General features: G+C 36.1%; 1 protein-coding gene across 2 annotated transcripts in view; it reads right to left on the minus strand.

Annotated features, from left to right (window-relative positions):
• Nucleotides 1-457: 457 nt before the first annotated feature.
• Nucleotides 458-19,070, minus strand: part of PGAP1 (post-GPI attachment to proteins inositol deacylase 1) — a 32,292-nt gene continuing 13,679 nt past the window's right edge. For both annotated transcript variants that reach the window (XM_064433944.1, XM_064433945.1), the window contains exons 9-27: nt 18,681-18,736; nt 18,494-18,577; nt 17,093-17,142; nt 15,504-15,555; nt 15,222-15,299; nt 14,235-14,310; nt 13,890-13,963; nt 13,752-13,803; nt 13,003-13,069; nt 12,022-12,130; nt 11,630-11,668; nt 10,481-10,574; nt 9,744-9,834; nt 9,332-9,529; nt 8,969-9,104; nt 8,510-8,560; nt 7,162-7,385; nt 6,717-6,821; nt 458-5,896 (exon numbers count right to left, since the gene is read on the minus strand). In XM_064433944.1, the coding sequence (XP_064290014.1) occupies nt 5,758-5,896; nt 6,717-6,821; nt 7,162-7,385; nt 8,510-8,560; nt 8,969-9,104; nt 9,332-9,529; nt 9,744-9,834; nt 10,481-10,574; nt 11,630-11,668; nt 12,022-12,130; nt 13,003-13,069; nt 13,752-13,803; nt 13,890-13,963; nt 14,235-14,310; nt 15,222-15,299; nt 15,504-15,555; nt 17,093-17,142; nt 18,494-18,577; nt 18,681-18,736 (1,775 nt within the window). In that variant the 3' untranslated portion in view covers nt 458-5,757. The remainder of the gene's footprint in view (nt 5,897-6,716; nt 6,822-7,161; nt 7,386-8,509; nt 8,561-8,968; nt 9,105-9,331; nt 9,530-9,743; nt 9,835-10,480; nt 10,575-11,629; nt 11,669-12,021; nt 12,131-13,002; nt 13,070-13,751; nt 13,804-13,889; nt 13,964-14,234; nt 14,311-15,221; nt 15,300-15,503; nt 15,556-17,092; nt 17,143-18,493; nt 18,578-18,680; nt 18,737-19,070) is intronic.

The raw sequence follows: 19,070 nt of genomic DNA on the forward strand, positions 1-19,070 counted from the left end.
CACTGGTGAAGATTTTGCTATTTAATGGCTTCAAAACAGTACTTTGCTTAAACTAAAATTAAGAGATTTTTAAAATTATTTTTGAGGACTAAAGATCAAAATGCTTAAAAATAATTTGACACACAGACTTCAAAGCTGAGACAGATATCTGCAGCTCGTTTTCCTTCCTTATTTTTCTTTTGGTCAACAAGAGAAAGGCTTGAAAAATTCAGGTCAGCTAAAGCTTTCTGACTTTGGTTGGTGTGATTCCAAACAAAAAATATGCTCTACTTGTCATAAATCTTCATTTCTCTAAGTGTAAAATGGGGTCAAAATAATTTTTTAAGCATTTTCCCCAAATCAAGTTTCAGTATGATCCACACAAATATTTTTGGTCAACTTCAAAAATCAAATATAAGGCTATGGAAGTCCACAGGCTACAGTTAAGAGTGTATTCATTTACTGATTTAAGGCACAGTACATATATATATTTTATTTTTTTTTCCCTCTAGAAAGCTACAAGTTTAAAGTCACAGTGAGAAATTTCACATTTCAGTTTTGGTCTGGCACTCTAATTATATGTGTCCTGTCTACTACCTGTAGACTTCTGTAAAGTGTTCCAGCTGTCAGGTGCTGCAGTCTCAAATCCTGTCTCCAAACTCAGACTGAAGTGGGTGGAAAATACTGAAGCCTGAATGGATCCTAAAATAGTGCACTTAGCCTTTTGTAAAAATAAACATCAACACACTTGCACATTTGATACTTAGATATACCCTGAAATTATTGAAGTTGGAGGGGGAAAACACTTGGCTGATATTTTAACAAACAGGAGTCTACAGGACACAGCTGCTGCACTTCCTGCCAGGGACACTGCAAAGCAGAGAGAGCTGCATGGGCAAGGAGGACCTGCAATGATGTGCCACAAATAACAAATATTATGATTTTTAGAGACAAACTCAGCTCTGACTTCACACATTCCTACGGAATCCAGAGCAGAAGCTGCCAATAACTGCAGGGAGGCAATGCTTACAAGGTTTGTTTATGACAGCATGAATAGCAAAATCTGTCTACATTTAAAAATGCAGAAAGAAACCTTACATCTTAAGAAAATAAATTCAAAATATCGCAGTTCAGGTTTTCATCCTACAAGGCAATAAGCACATATTTGAGGCAGTTATGTGCTTAGACACCTGAAAAATTGAGGGCTGGGCAGATTTGCTTAAGTAAAAGCTATGGAATTTTCTCTCTAAATACTTAAAATTCATTTTTAAAAGCAGCAGTGCCTACTAATAAGACAAAGTGTATACTTTTTATTTGAGTTTGAAGATAGATGAGCTGATTAAAAGCTTTGAACACATTCACCCATAAATAAAAATATACATCAGAAAGCATAGTCTTTGCAAAAGGTTTTCAAATTTTTTAAGACTTTATGGATTCTAACATTCTAGTTCAAAGTTCTGGCTTTAAAAAAAAAAGGCAGAAATTGTACTTTAAAATAAAAACCTGACTAGTTTTGAATTGTCCTTCATTGTCACATATTTCCTAGAGGTTATACAACAGCAGCATGTAGCTTTGGTGACAAAAGTATAACTCCCCTAAAGGAACTGTGATGAACATTTTATATTTTACAGTGCAAATGCTTACAAAAGCTAGACTGATTTTCTCCTGGAAAAAAAAAGGAGACGCAAAAAGTCAAAGCTGTAAATTAAGTGAGAAACATTATTCATTAAAACATTAAATGGAAAATAAGCACTAAGAATTCAGTCTACTTTACAACTAGCAATTTTCTAGTAGCTTAGTGACTTAGAACAGCAGTACAATTCTGTACAGACTCTACATGCACTTCCAAAAACATTTTCATAGCTTGGAGTATTACAGGTCAGTAAATGGCTGGTTTTATCTCAGTATAAATGCAACAAAAGTCTAAACACACTCAACCCTGTATTGAAATAACTTGATTCAAATGGAAGTTTCTCAAATGTTTACATTTATTAATGACTACATAACAGACTTTATTCTGTGCTGTCAGATGGATCAGATTTATCAGATTTCAGAAGAACACCAAGTGAGTTTATCACTTGTTACTGGCAAACACATGGAAAATGAGATGTATCAAACATTGACATATGCAATGCTTTTGAGGTTAAATGTCAATACATTTTATTTTATTAATCAATGACTTTAAAGTTAGTCCAATTAGGTTATAGATGAAAAATTCACTTAGACATACCAGCAGTCTCTATGCCTTCTGCAATGCATTACTGCACTGCTTACAGTTTTGTCATTGTTCATCTATTTGTCTTGAAACATAGCAAATTAATAGTAAGGAATGGTTTGCTATGTGAATTAGCTCACTCAAAACCAGAATCAGGGCAGAACTCTAAATGTCAGAAATAATATTAACTTAAATGCCATTTACTGCAGGTTTCTTGGAAATAAAACATACAAAGAAACCTCCCACCAAAACCCCCAAACTGCAACTTTTAAATCACAACTAAGATTAGCTTTGGACAACATAATTCACTCAGTTCCAAGGTACATTTGGTCATTCCAGTGAAGATGTGAGTTTTTCCCTATCAGACACATAGAGACTTTCTATGAAGTGTTAGCTACACGTGTCATGCAGCATGATGAGACTGTGAGGAACATGTTTGATGACATCAAGCAGAAAGGATTATAGATGTCCAGAGTAATTTCAGGGTATGAAGCTATCATCCAAAGCTTCTCATTAAATCTCTCCCTGGCAAAGAAAGATTCTGCTGTTCCAGAAGTTAGTGGCATTTAGTATTTTAAGTTCTTACCCTGTTTCCTCATTCTGTTTCTGATAGCTTATAAAAAAAATTGTATTAAATCCACATAGATAGTTCTTATTTTAAATGCATCCTGAGGTCTAAATCCTTACAATTTGTGCCCTGGTCTCCTCCCACGCAGTCTAGATAATTTAAAATGTGAAAAATAAAGTGGAATTTTAATGTAATTAAAGCTGGTAAGAGATATTATAGTGTATTTGCCAAAAGCTGTTTTATATGCAGACCACTCATAATAAAGGATATTTCAGTAATATTTACATCTCCTTATATATGCAATTAACAGCATAGATATACATCGATATATTGGGTTATCATATGTTTCTGCTGAAATAACTGAACATTAGCAGAACTACAAATTCACCTAACAGAAGCTTCTTGTTCAGAAGTAACAGCAAATTGTATTTTACCTGAAGAACAACTGTTTTCAGACTGTTACAAAATCTAGTCCTTTTCAGAATGACAAGTAGGAGAATTCATCCTCTCTCAGAATGGGATGAATTCTAAGACTTGTTCTAATCCTATTACCATCCATTGATTGTATGGCAAATCTAATTGGGATTAGACTCCTAATCCACCAAACAGTTGAAGTTGTCCAGTCCATGATCACTGCACAATCCAGACACACATCCCTGACAACAGTTTAAATATATTAAATGGCACACAAGGCATTTAAATTGTTGAGGAAGATATGAAAAACTCTCGTTATCTGGGATCTCAGACTCAGGATTATACCTATTCCTACCTCCAACTTGAAAATCAGGCAGGAAAATACACAAGATACCAGAATTCACTTTATGAAGAGTTCTAACAATCATCAATAGAACTCCAGCTAAAAAAAAAATCATCAAATGAAAAAAAAATCGTGTTATCCTATGCTGCTGTAATTCAGTAGGTTTCATTTTATGGCATATTTTGAAAGCTATCAAAGATACTAAATATCAAGTCTGTTTCATTTCCAACAGTTCCAACAAATGGATCAGAAGCAAAATAGAGTAGTAAGCCAAATGGACCACAAAAGTCAAGGAAAACTATCTTCCACAGAAATCAGACCCTGCACATTTCACAGCCCTTTGCCAGCCCTAAAAGCAGTTCTGCCACCATTTTTCATTCACAGCCATTTCCAAGTATAACAACTCTCTTCTATGTTTGAACAGCAATTTCTAGTTAAACCAACTGGTGCATTTAGCTACAAGTATATTAAGTCACACAAATTATCTTATATACATATATTAATGTAGCATACATTTGATTAGAAAATATCAAGATATCATCTATTCAGATAACTTTTCTGATTTACAAAGACTATATATAATCTAACCCTCTTTTTTGAAAAAATTAAGACTTGAATACCAGCACACAGATTACTGATAACAGTGACAGTGGTTTGGCTAACTACAATACCCTTACTCAGTTACTGCACTTTTAATGACTTATTAATAACTTGAACTGCTGACATGGATATAAGCAAACAAAACACACGTGGCTTTCTTATTTGTCCTTCATTTTGGAAAGTCACTGTGTGAACTGAGTCTTTCCAGCCAGCTCAAAGGAATTGACCCTAACAACACCTTAGAAATAACGGAGGCACTTAGGCAAGATTATTAAAATGTGATGGAATTAATGGGTCAGGCTGGCTGTACTACTGTATCAAGAGTATACTTGATTGACTGTGAGCAGCAGATTTCCTCTTGCTATTCCTATAAGATGATTGAGCTGGTCTAGTATTTCCAGATGAAGGTCACAGGTATCTCAGACACAGCAGAGACAGCTAACACAGAAGCAAGTAGTAAGCTCATCTCTACACAGAATCAATACATCATTTAAACCTAAGGACTGCTGAGATTTCTTCTGTTGGCAAAACACATGCCCAGGGGACACAATTCCTTACACATAGCTATTGTAGGCTTTATTATAAATGGCAGTCACTGTAGCATCTAGGCACTAAGATAGAATTTATACAGAGCTAATAATTATGGTCAGTATTTCCCACTATTACTGAGTTTGCCCACATGCAGAAGTCAGCACTGTATGGCAGGACAGGAGCTAGCAGGGTTGTAACTATTCCATATTAATTTCATGTATTGGCATTCATTAGGAGATGGTTGGTTCTCTGTTTACAATAGGAAAAAAGCCTGCCTTGCCTACTTAGAAAGAGTGCAGCAAATGCACTGTTAACTCACACCATATCTCAGCGTTTGCTAGCTTCTACATATGGACAAAGTCCAAGGATTAATTTCAAGATTCCAGAGAAAACTGACAATGTTTTAAAACAACATTACAGCAAATTGTTTATGAATCTGCTGGTATCCTTCCTGAATAGAAAGCTACATAGAATACTGTTGTCTTCTCACTCTCACAAAAAGTAAAATGTGTAAGACTTGCAATAATCTCACAAATGTTCAACTCACACTGATTGAACAAATGATTTGATAGAAATAACAGTTCTATATAAGCAGTACATTCTAGTTTGTCTAGACACAAATGTGGCAGCTTTTGGATATAACATAAATTAATTCAAAGTATACTTGGCTGTGTGGTTTTTGTGATAGTCACAGTGTGCTTGAAATGTATTGAGTTTTAACCAGCATACTTAAGACCTGCAAGAGATGCAAGTTCAGAACACAGACACTGCATGGCACAGTGAGTAAAAAAGGTCTGTTTTCACAAGCAGTACAGTGAAATACAAAAGTGTCTACAAGGCAGAGTATTGAGATGTTGCACTGATATGAGTCATGTGCTTATACACAGTTAAGTCACTCCATTTTCAGAGACATGAAATAAACACCAGGAAAAGTTTTCTAAGCAACGTGAATTAAACCATGAATTTTCTGTAAAGTATTCACAGTTCTGTCCTCTTTCCCATGTAATGTAAACTACTGATCATGTTAGTTTAGGCATTTCTGTGTTGCAATTTTTCCCATCTCCAGTGTTAAGTTTCTAGGGTGCATTGTCCTATATAGAATGAACATTACACAAAACAGCACAGCACATGTAGAAGAAGAGAAAAGGTTACAAAGTGTGGGACTCTGTATAAATGGATTCGTCCAAAGGCCAGCATTGCAACAGACAAAGGGAGTGGAACTTTGGCTGCAATCTTCAAGAGCTTACTGTAAGAATAGAGAGAAAAAAAATTATCATTTTGTAGCCACATATGCAGAAAGTATGCAAATGTCATATTTCATTTTCCTTTGCAAAATACTTTCTACTTCAAGGCTTTGTTTATCTTTAAAACTGAGCAACTAGTCTAATACGCCACAAAAATTGATGCATAAGCAAGAGAAATTATTAAAAAAGGTTAATGTCACCAAAAATATTAATTTAGAAATTTGTTCTCTGTAACACAGGAAGACAGTGGTTTTGATCACTTGAGATAACAGGTACTGGTCAAGAGGATAAATGACATTTCTTATTATTGATTGTCATTCATGAGGCTCTGACTAATTCCATATCTTCACAAGAAATATTCTGTCAGCAAAACCAGGCTCTCAGAACTTCTTAATCCACTAGAGAAAACAGTACATTTCCACTCCCACAAGGGAGCTGCAAGAACATAACTATAGTGCTGTAGAATTCCATTTTCCTTCTAACTGTCTGACAATAATTGCTCAATGTATGTAGATTCTGTGACACTTGAAAGAATTCAATGAATTGTGAGTGAAAAAGTCACATTTCAAGAAGTTGTTATGCAGCCAATTGCTTAGAGAGCACATACTTCATTTATTTCCATGTGGCAAATACAGGGGATTTTTTCCTCCTAGCTGAACTAGAGGTACTTTGCACACATTTTAGTTCATCTTTTAGACTTAACCATGTGAGTTCATCAATCTCTGTAGAGGCTGAACAATTACAACATAAATTAAGTTTTACCATACAAATGGTAATTCACAGAGAAGCAGAAAAGCAAAACTCAAGATTGGGTTACAGTACCTTGATTTCACTTCAGAAGTACTTGAATTCATTAGAATTTCTAAGATGCATACGAGGATAATAGCTGTGGATCTACAGGGATCAGGATCAAGTCTAACATTGTACCTGCAAAGAAATGGTTTAAAAAGCACATCACTTCTAAATTAGGCTGCCCAATAATATCCATGTGCTGATGACAAAAAATATAAATGAAATCTATATGGCATCCCAGCCTGATTTCAAACCCCTTCTGAAACACTATTTTCTTCAACATATCATTGATTTACTTAACACTTATTTACACCACAATGCAAACCAGAAAGGACAGATGAAACAACAATAATTAACAGAAGTCTTTGAAACTGTAAGGTAACTAATAATATAAAGAATCAAACACTTATAATTTTTATTATCTTCAAAGGTTTCTATAACTTTCTTCCACCTTAGTGTCAATTTAAGAATTTACCTGAGATTTTTTAACCAATAAATTAAAGATGGCAAGTTGAGCAGCACAATCCACGTGAATAAATTGAGGACTGTAATGTGCATCTTAAGACTGTTAACAGCTTCAGCAAGTGTTTTACTGTTGGAAGGAGACTGTGTTGCTTCTGGAATGCTGTCCACTGAACTCTGGGCTTTGACTGTGTGTGTACTGGAGTTCTGTGAAGTTTCTTTTGAGTGGCCTGAATCCTGGAAATGAAAAACAGAGGTCACAAAAATATGCACAGGCTTGTAAGAACCCACACTGGGGAAAGAGGAGGGGAAAAATACCCTAACAGTATCACACCAGCTGAGATTTACGAAGAAAATCTGCAATTTATGCATCAAAAAGCCACCAAGAGTCAAGTTCAATTTTAAAGTATCTAAGTTTAACCAGAAATTTCTCATATACTCATAGTTTATATGTCTATGGAAGAAAAGAATGGAAACTGTAAATGCCCTGACACCAATGAAATGAAAAGCAGTTCCTGGAAGGGGGAAGAACAAAATAAAAAGGAGTAATAAAGCATGGGGGTGAAAAATCACAGATGATCATTCACAGGAAAGATATAGGAAGTAATGCAACTGGGAGTAAAATATTACCTGTAGGAATAAATAGCAAAGATAAACGAATGAGTTGGCAGATACTAACTTCCAGCGACAGAAAAAAACCTCACAAATGAAACAAAATATTATATAGAGATGAAAGGAGAGGATTTTCAACTAAACACAGGAAAAATCCACTCAGAGATACCCAAAGAAAACTTTCAACAACTTTTTGTGTCAGCCTTTGTTCTATGTTTGCAAAGAACAGCAGGTAGTTATCATATGCTGTTATCCACACCTGCTTACATCTTTGATCCTATACCTTAAAGTAATCCAGAAAATAAAGTTGATACTGCTGCAACCTCAGTCCACATTCATCTAATACATCCTATTTGTCATCTCTGGACTAAAATACCTTGATGTCCACATGCTGCCTCTCTAGAAAAAGCAGTTTTACCTGCAGTATAGATTATTACCTAGAATTCTTTTTCTTTTCGAGATAAGCCATGCATAATCAAATACCAAAATTTAGATAAACCCTGTTAATCTGTGTGCATTCAGAGACAGAGTTTTCTTCTTAGATGACAAGTTCACATTGCAGAAACTTCAAACAGCAGTCATGTGAGATGGAGCAGGCTGCTCATGGCCTGGCTGTTCTTTCACATCACACATGCAGCAAGGGAACTACAGCTACCCAGTCACTGCAGCACAACCTGAGAGTACCAAGGCAGAAGTTTGCCAGACAATTTTTGGCCAGAGTTTGGAACAGAAGCAGGAAACAGACTCACCCTGTTGTGCCTGTTTTGCTCTGCTCTTACAGTTACATGCAGTTTTACAACCTGTAAGACAAGCAGTTGCTTGTTTAGTAAGGATTCTTCACACAAAAGCTGTAGTACAGGAAAAGAAACTGAGGACTCCCTACTCTTCAAGGGAGGTATTAGTCTTTGTTTGTATAATATTGCCTAGCTATAAGTTAAAATTTTCAATTATCTGCATTGTTGTAGTGGGCACGTGGGACCACACGTTTCTTTCTAAGAAGCATAAACAAAAGAAGAAGAAAAATTCTACAGATTATAAGATTATGACAGTGAGAAATTAGAAATACCTATTTAAAGTATGAGAATAATAACATTTCTTTTATGTGTGAAAAAGGGTAATCTGGATTTTTGCTTTTAACCTGTGGTTAATTCAAAGCACCTAAAATTTTCAATTCCGTTATAAATACATAATGTTTAGCCTTTCAGTACCTTGAACAAGTATTGAAGATAAATAATGAGCACAGCAAATGCACCACAAGTGGTCCAGCTAACCAAAGCAAGAGATATCATCCCACAGAGTCTGCTGGGTGTAATCAACTTATCATCTTTCTGAAGTTCAGTAGGTCTAAGAAAAAAGAAAGAATCAGAAACAAAACTCCTGTTGTACTTCTTCTCGGACATCAATTTCTGCTTGCTTTCAAACCCAGATGTCTAAAATAATGTATAAATTCAATCTGCCCAGAATTCAATCTTGGCCAAGCATTCATACAAAAGCAAACAAACAAAAAAAAACAATTGTCAGGGTCAAAGTCATCTAGAAGAGCATAATTATATAGTATCACATTGTTTTACCTAATCAGAGTTAACCATAATGAAGAGAAGAGTCTCAGAGATGTAGAGAAAAATACTCCACTCCAGTAGGCAATGCCTGTCCCAAAAAGAAATAGAATCAGGGACACAAGGGGGAACCATGCATCCTGACTACTCAGTACAGCAGCATCCACCTCTGGTAGTGACAGTGATTCCCATATCTCTCTAAACCAGTTAAACCTGCCAAAAACATGAAAGCAGTATTATTTATCACTTCCAATTGCTCTTACAGTTAGATATCTATCAACTATTCCTTCTATTACAGTCTTACAAGCAAAATAACAGTCAGGTGTTTACAGTGACTACAGATAAAATAATATTCCTCCCTAGCAACAGTTTTACTGAAATTTCTGTTTTGGAAACTGTTTTAAACAAATAAATGATGCAAACTCACCCCTGCAGAAACACAACAATGCTTATAAGAGGTTCTACTTTGTAGGGCTTTGCTGTCCTAACTAGCTCGAGGGAGAAGTCTGAACACTGGCCTAGGATCAAGAACAGAGAGCATCTGTAGTTACTGACAAGTCATGAACTTCGACAAACATCATGCACAACAAAACAAAAATTCAGACAATGGTGAGCTGAGTTAAAAACAAGATAACTAGGTCTTGTAAGAGTACTGCAAGGCTGCATATTTTACCACCAAGGCCCTTCTCCATGGGTCACCCACATTAAGGTAATAAGGCACAGGAGCTTCTAGAGACATTGTGGAGTTTGCTACAAACACGCCCTGAATTTTAATAAAAATGCATTTTGTCTGAAGACATGACAGCATAACAAAGAAAATCTCATCTTCCTGCAAGAAACAGTGTTTTCTGCACATTAACAACGTATTTTAAACTTTTACATGTATTTTTAAGTAGACTTCTGGTAATTCTAACCTACTGTGCAACACCGGTATTTCACAGAAAGGGACTGCAATTTAAAATAATAAAGAAATATTTTGCTACAACACAACCTTGAAGAACTACCAGCTAAGAAAAATAAAAAAGATCCAAGTATTTCCATAAGTTGAACAATGCTTAGCTTGAAAAATTCACATTTAGCTAGTCTTTCATCACTAAACTCAATAAGCAATTTCTCTAAAAACACTTGTGACAGAGAAAAATACACAGATTTTTAGAAAGCTACCTGTTGATCTTAGTGTGCTCAGCTGTCCTCCATAAGTAAGAAGAATATTAGAAACAATATAGACTGGAAAAGCACCAGCATGGAATCTTACTATCTGAAAGACAAGGAAGAAGGGATAACTTCACTTCTATTTATAAAAATATATTCAAAAAACACATACACAAATGTTATCATGAAGCCAGAATGATAATGAGATTAGAATATATTTCTTGAAAGATTCAGTTTCTCCTTTCAATAAATATTTAATAATCTCCAATAGCAATTAATGTTATAGATGGAAAAGACTAGAATCTCTCATAAGCAGCTAATGAAACAGGTTTGGATAAATGATCAAATTAGAAACAAATGGGGGTTTTCTTCCAGTCAAGACAAGTATGAAAAAAATCAAGTATCAGATTTCAGTAAAGTAAGTTTAAAACAATTTGAAGGCCACTTTCCAAGCAAAATCTGCATATAGTTATATATGCTTTTAGGCAAAGAACTTTTGGAAGTAACTATATGCATGTATTAATTGATTTCCACTATCTCAAGTCATTATTAATATACCAATAGCCTATAAATTCTCATAAAATAACAACAAAATGAAAAATCCTTGCTCTAAATGTATACATTCACATAGAGAATCTTGCCAGTTTTATTCCAGCACTACACTTAGGTGCTTGAAAATTAATTACTCTTTAGATGCAGAGAAGTGCAGATGGCCAGTCTATTTTTACTGATCCCCATGTCGATACGTATTCTTCATTGATAACCAAAGAAGATTTGTTCAAAAGGAGCATATGGACCTGCTTAGACTTTTTCCCCCAACTTAATTGATGCCAAATGTATTTTAAAGTTTTAACACCACTGACTCATCAGGCAAGAAAGTTAAAGTGACCTACAGATATTGAGCTCACCACAAAGCCACATACTCCACATTTACAGCAGCTCTTTAGAGCTAGAGAGCTTTTCTGCTCCTCTAAGGACAGGGGCCTGACATTCATCTGGGAGGGATCCTTGCCAAGGGAAAGGCTGCAAAATGATCACTGAATAGTGCTCCTCTTGGCATTAAGAAGGAATCTGAAGTGCCACAGTAAGGAAGGGAGGATGTAAAAATTTCTATAGATGCTACTGAGATAAAAAAAACAATTTAGTATTAGGTTTTCTTACTTGGCCAAGGACCTGTAGAAGTGATGTCTTCAGAATTACCTTGAAAAAAATATATATTGTTTCATACAATGGTAAGCATAAATACAAAATACTTTAATTTTTAACAAGCAAACTTATGTTCTAGAATGCAACAATCCTACAACTAAAATTTATAACACCTTACAATTGACAATTAAAAGCAAATGCTTTAAAGTTTTAGAATCCAACTTGCAGTACTAACCCAGCTATTGCAAATACTTGTAACACACCCTACATGTCCAAAAGGCCAAACAGCCCACCTTTAGATACACTTAGTATTTACTTAGATTAATTAGCTATGGTTTAAAAGACTGAATTACACAAAAATCATCCAGCAATGCCAACTAGCTGTAAAATAAAACTGTTTTACTCACTTCATACTGACAGTCTGGGGAAGAGTAGATGTTTAACTCTGGAAGGCTGCTGTCACCGTGAGGCTGAGCCACGTGCAGTTTGGCAGAAATCTCAGCAAGAGATGGAACTCTGAAACAGCAACTTACATGGTCACTGCTGTCCTTATGACCAAGCAGGAAAACCAAACGTGTCTCAGTCTTTAACAAGTGCACATAAAGCACATCTACTACACCAAGTGGCACCTCAAGCTGGGAGCAAAATGGTGTAAGGAACTTGTTGATCCTGTCACAAAGAGCTACGTAAAATCCTCAATTCCCTCTCCTCTGAACTATCCTGGACATGGCACAAAGGAAAGCAGACAAGTTCAGTGAACACACTGCCTCACAGAGCATGCAAATATGCTGAGTGCCAGGAAGGGAAAACATATCCTCAAGAACACAATTCAGTTTCCTGCAAGTATTATGCTGCTGGAAAACACAGGGAGCTGGAAATTGTGAGGTATCCTTAAGACTCCTAAAATAAACTATAAATACAGTTTTTCTACCATCTAAAAGACTGTCAGTGTTGTTCAACTTCATAAGTGACAAATATATTTCAAGCTGTATCATTTGATTTTGTCAGGACTATGCTGCTGAAGCAAACATAGGGCTGCTGTGCAATCCAAACCCTGGCTTCCAGGGGGAAGCCAGCATCCAGAGCAGCCATTGTTCTCCTCTGATGAGAAGGGCAATGATTATCCTCAGAATTCCAGACCAGAATATCTGACTTCTTTCACAAGAAAATTAGTGAGAACCATTAAGCAACCAATTAGTAGGTATTCTTATTCTAGGAACAGTCAAAACAACTTTGTCCACAAGGTCAGAAAGGTAAATGAGGAAAAAATGCAGAAGCCAAACACTTAAGACTGGAGAAACTGTCTCATATCAGAAATATTACCATAACAGTATGCAAATATTCTTCCAAAAACATATCAAGAAGTTATTAATTGTTAAAGTCCTTACTTCGCTACAGTTATTGAGTCTTCATATGACCAGGGAATATGAAGTCTGTAAACACTTGGTTTTCTTTCTGAAATGGAACAGCATTACAAAAGATAAACTTAACTAAGAACCAGATGTGGCAACTGTCTCTAAAAACTACAGGGTCAGTAAAATAAAGGTGGCACACAGATCACTACACAGAATCTCTGGGTTTGCAGATTGCAATGCAGATCAGAGCAGTTAGCAGCAAACAAGAATTACATGGTTAAACTCAGGCTGTTACAGGACAAGACAGTGAGACATCAATGTTTAAAGAACAGTTATGAGAAGAGTTCTGCTTTTCAATATGAAACAAAACCTCAGTCTAATAAAATTCATCACTTTCTTTTTTTTTTTTTGAAACAGGGTCCTTTAGCAACCCATCCTGTTTAAGCTTATGTAGCTCAACATTCAAATTTGAGTCCTGTTATTAGCAAATAAAAATCCTAGGCAAATGGGCTTTTCTCAAGAAACATTTTCAATATAAGGCAGAATCCTAATGAAAATTCAAGTTCCCTTTGCTGGGAAATAAGAAAAACAAACATTAAAAGACTAATTCCTCATTTTCGTTGATCCATGCTTCTTAGAGTGGGAAGGGAGAGATATTAGCAGACACATTTGAACAGACCACAGCAGCATTGCCTAAACTCCACTGCATGAGAAGACTTTCGTTTCTACAAATTTTCAACAATTTTAAAAAAAATTTGTACTTTAGTAAGACTTATATTTACCTTTGAGTGACTGGCAGTGACTGTCTATATAAATTTTGAAAGCTTGATATATCTAGAACACAAAAAAATAGAATTCACTCACTTTTCTCCAGACAAGCAGTGGTTACATTACCTTAAAAACTTAAGTTGCATTCTTACTTGGTTGAAGTGCTGGAGCTGTACATTGTAAAATAATCCAGTTGAATTTAATAGAATTTTGCTTGAAGAAAACCCTGGAAAGGATACAACATTTTCACTTATTAGATAAAATTATCTGAGAACTCTCTACATATTATTTCTTTTCCAGGAGAATTACATACTTTCATATCTGTAAGTCTTAACCCCCACAATTCTTATTTCTTTGTTACTAACAAAAGCAGTATTAGCTTCAGTGAAAAACCAGCCCCAAAAACCTCCTGACCTGACATTTTTAGGCAAACTTATTATCCAAAGGTTAGTTATATTAGTTTTCCATTTTTTCCAAAAGCAATATGCTATACTTACCAAATGAAAAAAGATGTGTTACAGGGAGCTGGACTGTTCTGGAATCCTCTGTGAAGAACTCACAGCCCAAAGTATACTGCAATTGAGGATATTAAAAACAGATCTAAACCAAAGCACAAGACTAGAAAGCCTTTGTACTTGCCAAATTACATTTCCCAAGTCATCTCTCCTCTATCTTTGCTTACCCTGAAAATTGTGCATTACTAGTTTCACTGCAAGATGCCTCTGTCACAACTATCTGAAGATACACTCAGAGAAGAACATCACACTCACTTGTGCTGTGAATAATTTCTTGGATCATGGATTAATATACCACAGACTCTATTTGTGTCACAGAAAGCAATGTCAGATCTGATTAGGCTGGAAATTTCAATTCAGACCTCTGCCATTTCAGGACTAACTGGAAAGGTCTGCCAGATCCAGATAGGTAACACCCTAAACCTTCCAATGTCCTCTTACTGGGATCCTGAGAGCTCTTGATGCAAAGATATTTATCTCATTTGTGAGACTCAAACTGTTAAACTCTGCACAAGTCAGTCTACAACATCATTTGTGGTTGAAGAGCTTGCAGAGCTATCTGGCCTATGCTTCCCAGAATCCAGGTGTGGTGCCTTCAATTATCTGTATTCTCTGCTAACCTGGGTAAGAGAAATGACTGTTCAAAGGTATGAACATTCAGGAAAACAATCAGAGTATTAAGAAATGCAAGGAAGATTACCATTAGAATCTCCAACAAGAACTCTAAGAACTGATTTGAGAACTGTGTCTTTGTACATATTTCAAGTGCTGTTCATGTCTTATTGTTTGGTATTTTATCAAAGTGTTTCTCAGCTTACAGAAGCTACTTTAAACCACACTACACTGTGGGTCTATAGTTTCTCAAAGTAACTTAGCACATATTTAATATACTTCCTTTTCCTCCTGTCATAGCACCTGAAAGTTATGAATGCCCTAAGCAAGCAATTTCTGAATATCGTATTTTTTTACCTTATTGCCAACTGCAGGTGGTACCTGAATGACAATGTGGGACAAGGAAGGATAGTCCAGAAGTTTCAGCATCACAACCTTAAAAAGAAAGGAATAAAGAAAAAGAGAGAAGAAAATAGCAAACCATTACTGAACATACCCCTTAGCTTGCCCCTTGCCAGTTCCTAGTTGTCTACCCCTTGTACCCTCTTCCAATGCTCCAAACAGAACAGCTCATTCCTCTATGACTTGCAAGCACCTCCTGAAGCACCTCTCCCTCCTACAAGTCAGGCTCACACTTACCTTGGTGGTTGGAAGTAACTCAGCTCTCCAGGATAAATCAGCAGCTTCCAGGCTGTAAAAATTCATGCACATTAAAAGATGAGCATATTCATTATGCAGGCCCAGCATTATGGCACTGGATTAATATACCAGCTTCTCTCTCTCTCTCTGAATAAACATTTTAAATTGAGAAGAAATTTGGGTGTACTGCTACCACAGTAATTTATCAAACTGCAGTAATTTCAGATAGTGCAAATCTTATTTGTGCAAAACCAAGCCAAGCAAAGCTCCAACTCTCTCATACAGAAAACCTGCAGCACATATTCACCAGGCAGCTCAGACACAAAATGAAAACTTTTCATGAGCTAAAACTGCAATAGCATTGAATTATCATGCACTTTTATTAGCATCTGTTAAACATCAAAAGCACTAATCTTCCTATGGAAATATCTAGAATAGATATACAAATAAAAATTTTGTTAGCTGTCAAAGACTTTGCAGCAGCTCTAAAATGTGTTCACACACTGAACTGCAACACATCCATTTGGTCACTTCAGGTTTTGATTATCTGAATACCAGAATACTGCTGATTCTCTAAATAGTGTTCATGACCTTAGGACACAGTTCACAGCCAACCCACTACTGTTAGAGGAGGTTTAAGTAGCAGTCCTGAACTAGTAATGCACTTCATGCTGATCAAAGGTTCTACAAAGGAGTAACAGCCAACTTCTTGGATCAGGAAAAAGTAATTGTGACATTTGGCTATCTGCTGGAGGCAAGACTCTGCCTGTACACCTCAGTGATCCCAGAACAGATAAAAACTCTGCTAGTTCAATTTTGCCTGGAAGCTTTCCCTAATTTGAAGGGTAGCTTGAATTTGAGTTTATTTTACAAATTTAAGCTAAGACAATGTTTTAAATCTATTGTGTAATGACTGTCATAACAAATAACCACTAAACCACGCACCCTTCTAAATACTTTTCATATGACAGCAGCAAATTCGAAGTAAAAAAGAAAGAGATGCTTTAATCCACTAATTTGAAGGTTCTGTGGACATTTGATGTCTTTTGTCACAGGATTCTAAAGAAACAGCATGACAGAGTGCTTTGGGTTGAAAAGGACACTAAAAACCATCTAGTTCCAAAAGCTCTGCTGTGGACAGGGACACTCTCTACTAGACCAGGTTACTCAGGGCCCCATCCAGCCTGGCCTGGAACATCTCCAGGGATGGGACATGCACAGCCTCTGTGGAAAAGCTGCTCCAATGCCCCACCAACCTCACAGGAACCACTGCTCCCCAATATCCACCTAAACCTGCCCTGCCAGTTTAAAGCCACTACTCCTTGCTCTGCCACCTCCTGCCCTTGTGAAAGGTCCCTCTCCAGCTCTTGTTATGAAGGTCAAAAATGCAGCTCCCTGAAGAAGAATATCATTTATTTTAAGAAAAGCTATTCTTCCCTGTTTTCCTGGTGATATAGAAAGCATGAATTATTTATAGTAACGATTTTACTTCCCAATCCCTTCCTACCAAGGATAATTTATACACTTTAAATTCAAACACAGTCTCACAAAAGCCATTTGAATAAAGAACAGGAATTGTTCATACTCACCACATTGATGAATTAGTGTTCATGCAGCCATAAATCCAGCTACTTGTGTCCTGTAAAGTCAATACCATAAAACACTACATTACCTAGGTGTGATTGCATTTATAAATCTATTAAAAATACTGATTACTTCAAACAATGCAAGGGTTAAAACTGATGATAATTAAAGGACTGATATCATAATCTTGCAATTATAATTGCAAGGACAGAAAAGGTGAAGCTTTAGAGTGAATGGTGGGGGCTTCTAGGAACCATTTTAAACAACTTCAATTTGTCACCCTTTATAGGAATAAATACAAAGTTAAGCAAACAAGCTTTCATAAATTCTCTTTTAAAAATATCCATCTTACATATCATGTTTATCTCTTCTAATTGAAAGAAACACCTCAAGGCACTCTTCTAGGCAGTAGAGGAATACTTTGCATATTTAATGTTCTACTGCTCTGCCCCTTGAGAATTGAAGTGTTCTGGAAGCAACAGCACCATGGTGCAGCTCTCAGACATTTGGTCTGTACCTCCCTGCTCCTCTCAAGCTGTACTGGGCTTGTGTTTCAGACATTACAGCAAGGGCAAAAGGTATCCCATCAAAGCACAGCTGAGATCACAACATACATGCAGACACTGAAGTGCCACTGAGAAGGACAATTACAAAAGCACCAAGCACAGACATTGTTGTGCACAATGGTGGTATGAATGGCATCTTTGGCAAGGGGAGGAGTGGCAACAGGGACAGGCAGGATGAAACAGGAAAGCATCTCAATTTTTTTGCCACTAATATAAAATACATGATTCTGAAAAGTGTATTTATCCATCTTCAGTTTGCCAAGAGATTAAATTCATTCTGGTATAAAAAACTGAAAAAAAAATTTTGGCTCAATGTATGTCTCAAGCTAAAAATACAAGAAATGCACATTATGGTGTTTCCTTTTCACAGGAGACAACTGAGATGGTGCTGGCTCCTCATCTGTCTTCCATTCACTTTCTCTCCTTAGTGAAAGATCTCTGCAGCCTTTCAGGCTCACTTATATTTTATTATGGGAAAGCAAACCTATAAACAGCTTTCCCAAATTAGAAGTTTGGCAAAAACACAGCAGCACTAAAAACAACTTCTTCCTTCAAAACCATCAATAGAGAACTGCACTAAATGAAAGGACACAGTAATCTAGAGCTAACCAGAAGAGCCAGAAAGAAAACATTTGAGGCTCAGGTGGCACTGAAGGTTTCAGACCCTGAATACTAAGTGTGGCATGCTAAAACAGGTAGTACCTCTGACATGCATTAGGCTGTGACTGTAAATGGATGGCAGCAATTTCCACAGCTGCTCATTAACTGTCTGCAGCAAATGGAAATTAAAAATCACATCTTTAAAAACGAACTCCAGACATTAAAAAAGTATTTTCTCACCAACATACTATTTTCACAGTAAACATGACTGTATGATTTTCTGTGGCTTGCAAGAGGAAATGCAAAATATTTTCCATCAGAATCCTAAAAAAAACCAAACAAACTCATTAGTAAAAAAATAAACAACACAACCCCCCCAACAAAACAACCAAAACATAAACACACAATGGGGAAAAATATTACTTACATTGTAAACTGAGTAAGTCCATTTTGAGGCTTTGACTGTAATCCAATTGAAAGCTCCTAAAAATAAATATTTCAGTATGCTGCACTGCAGGAACAATTACCCTTACATCCAAAATCTTGTATTTTACTGATCACCAAGGTCTTATCTCCTATCTATATATGGATATAAACCTTATGTGCTTTAATCAACACTGAGGATTGCTCCTGCTTACAATTACATGCAACAGTTAAGATCAGTTCCACAGGAAACAAAGTCCTAGGATCCTGTTACTAAATACTAATGGCAAAATAAAAACCCCATGGATCTTGAAACAAAAAGGCAACAAAACAAATAAACCAACTTATATTTGTGCAATTATAGGGCGAGTGATTAATAATGATGCAACACTAG

The sequence above is a fragment of the Passer domesticus genome, chromosome 10 (assembly GCF_036417665.1).
Source record: "Passer domesticus isolate bPasDom1 chromosome 10, bPasDom1.hap1, whole genome shotgun sequence".
Taxonomy (NCBI): domain Eukaryota; kingdom Metazoa; phylum Chordata; class Aves; order Passeriformes; family Passeridae; genus Passer; species Passer domesticus.